Genomic DNA, 10,113 nt, shown 5'->3' on the forward strand with positions numbered 1-10,113 from the left:
GTCGTTTTTGCCAAAATAACTTGCGAGATGTATGATATTCAATCATGTAAGCAAAGTCAACAGTGATTAAAAGGTGTTTGGTTTCATTTCTTTGTATATAATGTGGTTTTTATGTTTTATATCAGTGGTTCCCAAACTCTGGTACGTGACAGAGGGGGAACGCGAACAACATGCTGAGTAAAAACGGGAAAATGGACTTAAAATACGTGACATCCAATAAATTAGGCTACCTCATCTTTTTTGGTCAAAACTGACTGCATCCACACAAGCTGCGTGCATATGATGTAGATATGGTTGTGTGCATAGTATTCTGCATTAGCAAATCATGCTACATTACTGCCATTCTCGACATGTACCTTTGTAAAAGTGGGGATTTAGCACTTACTAGCATGAAGAACAAATATAAACACAGAGAGTGCATAGAGATCAATTTAAGACGAAGACTCACTCATTAAGACTTAGACTAAGTGAGTGACATTTTTTATGCCATTGTAATTGCATTCAATGTAAATGCTCGGAGCAGCATTAAACAGTGTAAATACATCAAGATGCAGCTTGTGCCAGTGGAAAGATGACTTTTGTTGATACTGATTTCATTTGATTGAAATTGTTGATTTAGTTTAATTCATTGCTTTATTTACTATATTAATAATTAAATTAATGACATTTTCAGAATTTGACAAAACATGATTAGCCTACATTTAATCGGGTTAGAAAAACCTTGCCTTTATAAAGGTAAAAAAATGCACCTAAAACATGGGAACCACTGTTATACTGCTATATAATACAAATGTGTGTATGAATAAAATTCGGCCATTCTACATTCACCACGTCATCAAACTCCGTCAAATGTCTCAATTGAGAGGATCCTTTAAAGACCGCCTTCGTTTCATGTCCTTCATGTGTTTTGAAGGATGCATCAAGAGTATCCTTCGAGTCCCCCAATCACCCACAATCCTTTGCACACATTCCAATTCACAAAAAAAAAAAGAGCAAAGAATGAATCGGCATTGAGCTTGTCCAATTTCACTACATAATGCAAGACAAAAAATTATTTTGTAGTTAAAGGTATTATGTTTTCTTTTGTTTTGTTGTAAATTAATCTCATAATGTTAAACCATGCGTAATGTAAACCACTTGGAGACCACAGATTGTTGTCATTACCTGTGCTGCAGTATTTTTCTAATTATAATTTGAATAGTATTTTGTCATGACCGTTCATAATTCAGTCAGCCCTGCGCCCATATGCAAATCATTTTAAACGGCCCCATCGGTTGAAATTGCATTCCGAGTTCCACATCATGCTGCATATAATTCAATCTGCCCAGGCACATATGCATGTGCATTCCCTGCATACCCAGACGCTACGCCACTGGATGTAGACATGCACACTTACTAGACCGTCCCATTCTAGCATTCAATGCTGGAGGACTCTAGCCTACAAGCCTCCGCAGGACTAGGAAGGACACAGCCTCATAGGAACCACCCTTCTGTTTGAAAAGCACTACGGCATTCACAAATCTACTCCAGTGGCATAATGATAGTAACGTGCCATTGAATGCACACTTCTGAATCTCAATGGAAGAATTAGGTGATTCGGTACTTTTCGCCTACGGTTTTATGAATACTACGAATTCAGTATATTACTCGGCTCAAATAATGTTTTTCACATAGGTACATTATTCACAAGTCTAGACTTGGCAAAAGGTCAGGTCTTGATGTGTTTAAAATTAGCTACTTTACATGCAGAGTTAATTTTATGCAAAATAATAGTTTATCTATCTAACACAGGGATGGGCAATGTCGGCCCTGGATTGCTCCAAACCTAGTCAAACACATCTGAACAGGCTTATCAATGTCTTTACGGTTACTAAGGCTATACAGGTTTTTTTTTTTTTTTATCAGGGTTGGAACTAAACTCTGCAGGACAGGGGGCACTCCAGGACCTATGTTGGCCATCGCTGATCTAATACCTATGCAATAAAATAAAAAAATATTCCATGTGTGCCTCTAATGCTCTAAAAATGTAATAAAACATCGGAGAGTACCGTATTCGTGGCTATCTTTACAACGATGGTTGTGCCGTTTACTTATGTGCTCCGCTTGCAATAATGTCTGCGCTTATCGTTCCAGCAAATCTGGATTTGTGCTTGTGAGCAAAGACTAATAAGAGCAGGTCTGACGTCAGACCTCGACTCGCATAGCAGCATACCGGTCCCTAAACACCGCCCACTCTCCCAAAACACAAAGCAGTCCCTTTTCTCTGTCTTAACCTGTCGAGAAACTAAAGCGAAACGCATGCATGCACGTCAAGCAAACGGGAAATTTAACGCACTTGACGGCAATCGTGCAGGCGCTCTGTTGTCGGACCATATACGCACGGATGGGGCACTTGCATTACACAGACGTCGTTGGGCGGATTTGAAAGGCATCGGCCGAGATGCACCGAGGCTATTGCCAAGCGCCGATCTATAGTGATACCGGCCGGGTTTTGTTATGGCTTTCAGACGGTCAGCTCGGTAAGTGCATCAGGCTTAGACTGTTAGGCGCAATCTGTGATTTATGACAGAGGCAGTCTGTCTTTTTCCAAACGAATTCTGCAACATCCTTTTAAACAAGACGAGGCAAGCGTATGGAAAAAGGCCAATTTTCGCATCTATTCTCTCCAGCAGTATTTTAATCCCCTCTACACCCGTTTTCATGCAAACATAATGTAGTTTGCAATGAAGCATTGGACAAAAGTCTGTTCTCTTTGATCTAATCCTGAGTGGGAGAGAGTCTAGGATGCAGATAGCGACATAAGGCATGGACAACAAGAGTTTTAAAAAGCAGCCTTTAAGCTTTTTGTATGTGTTAACTATATGTGGATTTGACCTGACAATAGATACACCTGCCTGTTTGTCTCCGTTTTTTTCTGTCATATTGAATGACTCCTCACTTCTCTGGTATAATGTCTCTTTTGTGTTACAAATCACGGCTTGTCCTTTCTAACTCATTCCATTCTTCGCATAGTCACGTTCTTCCCTATTATTGTTCCTTTTTTATCATTTGATACTTTATTATTGAACATTTCACTCTCCTTCTGCGCTGCACAATATCACAGTCGAGGCTAACAGTTCTCCTCTTGGTCACAGGAGAATGCGGTGGCTGGGATGTTATCGGCTGGGGCCCATATGGAAAGCACTCCTGGTATTTGTTGTCATCGCTTTTGCTGGGCAACTTCTGGGAGTCATCTTCAACAAGAGGTAAGAAAATGTTCCCATTTCTATTTTCATTCCTTCTCAAATATTTCTTCTTGTTTACTGTACTCTATATACAGGATTTGCTTAAATACATAGTATTGTCATTTAACACTCGTGTTTAGAAACAATGTTGCTTAAATGTTTCTGGATTATTTACTGTAGAAAAATAACTGAATAAAAGAATCATCTGTGACATGTTGCTAAAGGCTCTTCTGAGAAGGAAATTAATTTCCTTGTTTACCCCCCCCCCCCCCCCCCCAAAGAGAGAAAATGCCATCAGTTGCTTATTCTCATGTCGTTTCTAACCTGCATGTCTTCTTTTCTTCTGTTGAACATAAAAGACATAGAAGACATTTTATAAAGTCATACAGGTTCGAATTACATGAGGGTAAACAATGACAAACTTTTTATTTTTCATCAAATGCTATTTAGCCAGTCAAGAGTAGTGTAATTATTCTTCTGTATGGTATCTTATTATGTAATTTATTCTACTAATATATAATGTGCCTTTTGGTACAAATAAGTGATTATGCATTCCACATTCTCATCTCTCAATTCATTATTTGTGGCTAATCTATTCTCACCCGTTCTCTTTGAAGTGTTTATTCTCTATTTTCTTAATCACTTTATCTCAATTATCCCTCTTGTGTAATTATCTGTAACCTGACAGGCCTTTCTGCCTTGTTTGATTTATTTTCTTAGTATTTCTTAGTAGGCTATATTGAGTAGAACGGGAGATTCATTTTCGTTCTTGTTATAATTTTTATGTCATGATTTGTTCTTTCTTTCCATTAGCTGGATGCAGCCAGAGAGGCCTCACTCCCTCTACTCTTTTCCCTCTGACAATTCCCAAGGGGACTCTCTGGGGTCTTGTCAGCCCCACATACACATCATGTTCCTGAAGACTCACAAGACAGCAAGCAGCACCGTTCTCAATTTGCTCTATCGCTTTGGAGAGGAGCGGGGCCTTAAATTTGCCCTGCCCGTGGGGTACCAATTTGGCTACCCGCTGCCCTTTATCGCCCAGAGGGTGAAAGGATACAGAGGCCCTCACGTGGCAGAATTTGACATTATGGGAAATCACATGCGTTTCAACAAACCAGAGGTACAGCACATGGTAGCTGGCATTTTCTCGGACAGATCTGTTGCAATCACACTCTGTTCATACATATTTAATCAAATGAATTAGCCGTCCAAGCAATGAAACCAATTTGATTCCTTGTTTTTCTGGCCTAAAACTGTTTTGGCATCAAAGACCTTTCTTTTGATAGATACTATGTTTTCATCAATAATAAATACCACATAATCATTCAAATTCTTTTGATTGGTGCTAGCAGATGTTAGATACTAATTAATTAGCTAATTGCAGATTCAAACTACTGTACTTTTAAAGCATGTTTATTTTCTTCTAGTCCAGAATCTGGACTTTCTGATCAGGAAAAACTGTAGAAATATCCTCTTCTATAACCATTTATATTTGAGTTCAGTTACATGATTGAAAATAATCCTATTTGGAATGTTATTCTCTTTTTCACTTTTGTTACAGGTTGAGAAGGTCATGCCAGCTGACACCTTCTATTTCTCCATCCTTCGAGAACCTTTGGCACTAGCTGAATCCTCCTATGCCTACTATAAAAACGTTGCCCCTGCCTTCAGGCGTGCCAAAGGACTGGGAGATTTTGCAGACAACCCCTATAAGTACTACGACCCCAGACTCCGAAACAACCATTATGCCCGCAACCTGATGTGGTTTGACTTTGGTCTGGATCATACCTCTAACTTCAGCCTAGCGCTAGTCAAGCGCGGTGTGGCAGCAGTGCGTCGGAACTTCAAGCTCATCCTTCTCTCAGAGTATTTTGACCAATCTATGGTGCTGCTGCGCCACGCTCTGTGCTGGCCACTAGATGCTGTGGTTTCTTTTAGCCTAAACGCCAGGCAGCAAGTGCCCAGTGGAAGGTCAGGATGGGTGGTCAAGGCAGCTCCAGCCCCTTTGGCTTTAACAGACAAGCAAAAATCAAAATTACGTGAGTGGAATGCGCTGGACTGGCACCTTTACCAAGCTTTCAATCTCACTTTTTGGCAGGAAGTAGAGCGCTTTGGGCGTAGTCGGATGGAGACTGAGGTGGCCTTGCTTAGGACCAAAAGGGAGATTCTCACTCGCATTTGCTTACGCGACGGCGGCCGTCCCATAGAAGCCAGTCGTATCCGAGACAAGACCATCCGCCCTTTCCAGAGTGGATTAGTGAAGATCTTGGGTTATGAGCTGCAGTCGGGACTGGACAACGCCACGTGGGAAGCTTGCCTACGCATGATCAGGCCTGAAATTCAGTACAAAGACTTGCTGGATCTTCGGCAATTCCCGCGAACACAGCAACCCCCAGTCGCTGGAGGGCTTCCAATAAGGAGGGAGTCCTCAAAACTCAGGACTGAAGACCATGGGGGAAAGAGGTTTATGGAGAAGGACTGGGATGGGACCATTCTGTTTCGGAATCAATCATTAGATCATCAGGTTGATTCAAAAGTAAGATTTAGATAGTGAGCTAGTTGCACCTTTTTTTGCCTCAAGGTCAGTAGTTCTGACCCATTTTGGCTCCACGGGCCTCTGTGCTGCACTACTAGAGGAGAAAGGGATATCCAAGACATACAACACACCACTTTTTCATCGACTCTTCCTCCTCATCTTACCCTTCTACACTCTATTTTATACAACAGTAAGTGTCGGAGTGAAGAGGTACATTGCAGTGGCTGGAGTGATATAATGGTACAAACATGCCAGATGGTGGCTAAGTGAATAAGCTCACTGTTGGTGAGTTTGATATTAAGAATAAGTGAGAATGCTGCTTCCCTGTCCATGCCGAGCCATGGAATGGTACAAAAACGCAACATAGCAGTATACATGTCATGTAAGTGGTTGCAGTATTTCAAACATACTGTTTAACCCACTCTTAAGGCCCGTTCACACCAAGCACGATAACTATAAAGATAACGATAAAGATAACTATATATGCGTCCACACCAACGACCGATAACGGTCTTTTTATTCTAAGCACGCGCGCGCCCGGATGATCCAGATCCATTTTAAATGCGCGAGACCTTTAAATTAGAATGGATTCTGATTGGCTGTCAGTGTTTTATCGTTCGACAGCTGGTAAAAAAATCGTTCTGAAAGTGATCCCAACGATATCGTTCCTCGTATCTTTATCGTTATAGCTGTGGTGTGAACTCTGTTATTCTTTAATATGGAGAACGATTTTTAGAATTATATCTTTATCGTTATCTTTATAGTTATCGTCCTTGGTGTGAACGGGCTTTTAAACAGATGAAATATCTTTGGTGCATAGCGTTCAAAAGTTTGGGTTAGTATGATTTTTAAAAAAAAAAAAGAAATTAATACTTTATTCAACTGGGATGCATTCAATTGATCAGAAGTGACATTAAAGGGGTGGTTGATTATGATTTCACTTTTTTAACTTTAGTTAGTGTGTAATGTTGCTGTTTGAGCATAAACAACATCTGCAAAGTTTCAATGCTCAGAGGTCAAAGCAAAGGAAGATATTTGCTTTTAAAGAAATCATTTTTTACGGACTACAACAAAAGGCTGGTAGGGACTTCCTGAGATTCCTCCGGGGTTAGTGACATCACTAACCCAAAATTTACATAAACCCCACCCCCAGAACATGCAGTCCATGTTGAGAAGAGTTGTTGTAGTACAGCACATTTGTGAGTCGGCTCAAGCTATCGCATCGGTCTTTTCACATGCAATATAGTACGTAACACAAATGCAATAGCATGTCACTCTGTAGGCATCTTACAACAATTCCCCCACAAGCGATTTTATAGATTATCATGACAGAATATGCTAATCAAAGACTTGAAGATAGTTAACTCCACATCAGCAACATAAATTCATCAACTAACCATTCAGAAACGTTCTGTTGCATTCTACATCATGTCACTTCTTCTTGAGTATCTCCATCATTGTCCGACTCCAGTTTAAACATAAAAGGCAGAAAAGTTTCTGACATTTTAGTGCTTGTCTGCGTGAGGTAATCGGAGCTGCTAACACACACAAGCTCTTGAAGCTCCGCCCTCTGTGCCGGGAGCAGCAGCTCATTTGCATTTAAAGGGACACACAACTACACGTTTTTGCTCACCTTCAAAAAGGGACAATTTTAACATGCTGTAAAAAATATTTTGAGATAAAACTTCACATAAACACTCTGGGGGACATCAGAGACTTATTTTACATCTTGTGAAAAGGGGCATTATACCACCCCTTTAAAGCCATTTATAATGCTATAAAAGATTTCTATTTCAAGTAAATGCTGTTCCTTTTTGAACTTTGTATTCATCAAAGAATCCTGAAAATGTATCTCGTTTTCCACAAAAATATTTGTTAAAATATATAACATTGATAATAATAAGCTTGTTTATTGGAGCTTTCTTGAGCTCCAAATCAGCATATTAGAATGATTTCTGAATGATCACTGAAGACTGGAGTAATGATGCTGAAATAGAAAACAGAAAATTGTAAGAATATTTTACAATATTACTGTTTTTACTGTATTTTTGATTAAATAAATGGTGAGCATAAGAGACTTCTTCAAAAAAACAAACAAAAAAAAACATCCCAAGCTTTTGAAAATGAACATCTAGTATCACTACCAAAAAAAGTAGGCTTTTGCATCCATTGAAATAGCAATTCGATTTGGGAAATGCAAAAAAATATGGATATCCATTTGCTGTATGAAGAAATTCCACAAAAGTGGATTCACAGTCCCTTCATTGTCTGGCACACATTAGAGTGGCTTGAATTTAATTTTATATCCATTTATATGGGTATTTTTCAACAGGAATCCCGGCAGTGTTTTTAATTGAATACATTGCAACCTTTTGTTTTATATGCCTCACATTCAGTTTTAAAATCTGGGAACTGAGAGAAGACACAAAAGCAGGCTTGCAATAGTTCGATTTTCAGTGAAACATTATAAGCTATCATGAGTCCCATGGGTCTGGGAGAACAAAATCTCCAGTTTTTAACACTGTGAAATAATTATGACCATTCATATAGGGCAAAATGGGCTGTAGATTTGTATTTATCAACCTCATTGATTGGCTAATGCACTTCCTGTAACAGTCTGTTTACCTCTTGATGTTTGCTAGAGTTTGATATTTTCTGCAGTTTTATTTTGAGGTTTTGTGTAAAAAAAAAAAAAAAAAAATGATGGTGAATGTTTTATTAGCATGATAAATGCTGTAATTTCTGAGGCCTGTCATAGACACTTTAATGACCAGAAAATACTCCTCCTGAAATTCCAAAACTCAATGGTTATTTTGCCTTACTATTAGTACCTTTGTGAAGCAGTGCTTTAATATCAAAGCTTGCTGTATTTATTATGCTTTTGTATAAATTTCTCTGTGTATCTACTGCATTTATACTCTCAAACTTAAATGTTTTTTCTCTTATTGTGAGTGCTGAGAAAACGTAGTGTAGAAATTTGACTGGAATGCACTGTGCAAATTGCCCCATGTATGAACAGCCAGCTTTATGCAAATTTCAATGCACAGAGCAAGACGATATCTTACAATACAAATTAATTTATTTCCTCTGTTTTAATTCAGACGTTATTGAAATGAAGAAAACACTAGGTATGCTCACTGTCATGTGCCTATTCATGTGTCATTTATTGTATAGTTAGGATTTATATGCATGGCATAAACAACTGCATATTTGAATACCCCATTTTAATACCCCATTCCATTTTAGTTTCAGTTGTACTATTGCCAGTTAATTAATTGTTTTTATCGCTTAATTTTCCGGCCAGAGTAGCTTCTGTGTTTGCAGCTCACATGCAGTAGTTATTGATGGAGCTAAATTCAAAAATAATTGATGCATTAAGATGCATTAAACTTATTATATTTTACAAAAAAAGACTTGATTTGAAAGTGTTCAAGACATAATGATTCATTTTGATAATCCCCCTTTCTCTTTAGAAACTTTGATGTTGGCTAATTTAATGCTTCTGCCATTAAAAAGAAAAGATTAATGCTACTGCTGTAAAACATTTGGAAGAAATTCACCCTAAATTGAATTTAAGCATTGATTTCCTGTTCAGCTTGAGATGTATAATAACTTTTACATTCATTCACCTCATTTTAATGAATACTCTGTAATGAGACTGTAATAAGTCTTGGCAATATTGTGCTGTAATACCTGCGTCTCATACAAATCAGTAGGTTCTGTGTCCTCATGACTCTTTAGGTAGATTATCTGTGGTACTGCAATTTAAAGATAAACCAAAGAGGTACTGACGTTTCTGTGCTTGGAATCTTGATTTGGCACACAGGTTTTCATTGCATTCATTGACTAGAAAATTAATTCAGAAGGCGTGCACAGGGGCAAATACTGCCCACATTCTGCATCTTTGCAGATTTGATGCAACTGACATCAACTATCATCTCATAAGGGAATAAAAAGACGGGCAGAAAGTTAATTAAAAAGTGTGCTTTCCAAGAGAGAAAAAATGCTACACTGCTCTTACAACACAATCTATAAATCAGTATGTGTCATTCAGTTTCATTTGAGCAGGAAAAGTAAACTCATTAATGTCTGTTCTGCACTTTTGAGGCCATAATGCGATTCACGTGATGTTTCTGGTTGGGTTTCTCTTTGAGATTTTTCAAACCTGTTTACCATATTTATTATTTTTCGTTACTTGAATAAATGGGGAAACCTCTGTAAATATTGTTTGTGATTAACCTGATTTGGGTTACTTGTATGTAGTAAAATAAAACAGCTTAAACTTTTATAACTTTTGTGATGAATTTGTTTCAGATGTGTTTTCTAATGGTGCTCTTATCATTGATCTTT

General features: G+C 38.4%; 1 protein-coding gene across 1 annotated transcript; it reads left to right on the plus strand.

The window, feature by feature from the left end:
- The first annotated feature begins 2,409 nt into the window (after positions 1-2,409).
- On the plus strand, positions 2,410-10,014 carry gal3st4 (galactose-3-O-sulfotransferase 4). Its single transcript, XM_081352536.1, has 4 exons — positions 2,410-2,519; positions 3,135-3,245; positions 4,038-4,347; positions 4,789-10,014. The coding sequence occupies exons 1-4, from the start codon at positions 2,497-2,499 to the stop codon at positions 5,776-5,778; spliced, it is 1,434 nt and encodes a 477-aa protein (XP_081208662.1). The 5' UTR covers positions 2,410-2,496; the 3' UTR covers positions 5,779-10,014.
- The last annotated feature ends 99 nt before the right edge of the window (positions 10,015-10,113 follow it).

The sequence above is a fragment of the Scardinius erythrophthalmus genome, assembly GCF_964197995.2.
Source record: "Scardinius erythrophthalmus genome assembly, chromosome: 2".
Lineage (NCBI taxonomy): Eukaryota > Metazoa > Chordata > Actinopteri > Cypriniformes > Leuciscidae > Scardinius > Scardinius erythrophthalmus.

Excerpts from the sequence above, each read along its gene's own strand:
- gal3st4 (XM_081352536.1), top strand. The coding sequence starts at position 2,497 with ATGGCTTTCAGACGGTCAGCTCG. Across the intron at positions 3,246-4,037 it reads GGAGTCATCTTCAACAAGAG|CTGGATGCAGCCAGAGAGGC; the intron begins GTAAGAAAATGT and ends TCTTTCCATTAG. Across the intron at positions 4,348-4,788 it reads TGCGTTTCAACAAACCAGAG|GTTGAGAAGGTCATGCCAGC; the intron begins GTACAGCACATG and ends CTTTTGTTACAG.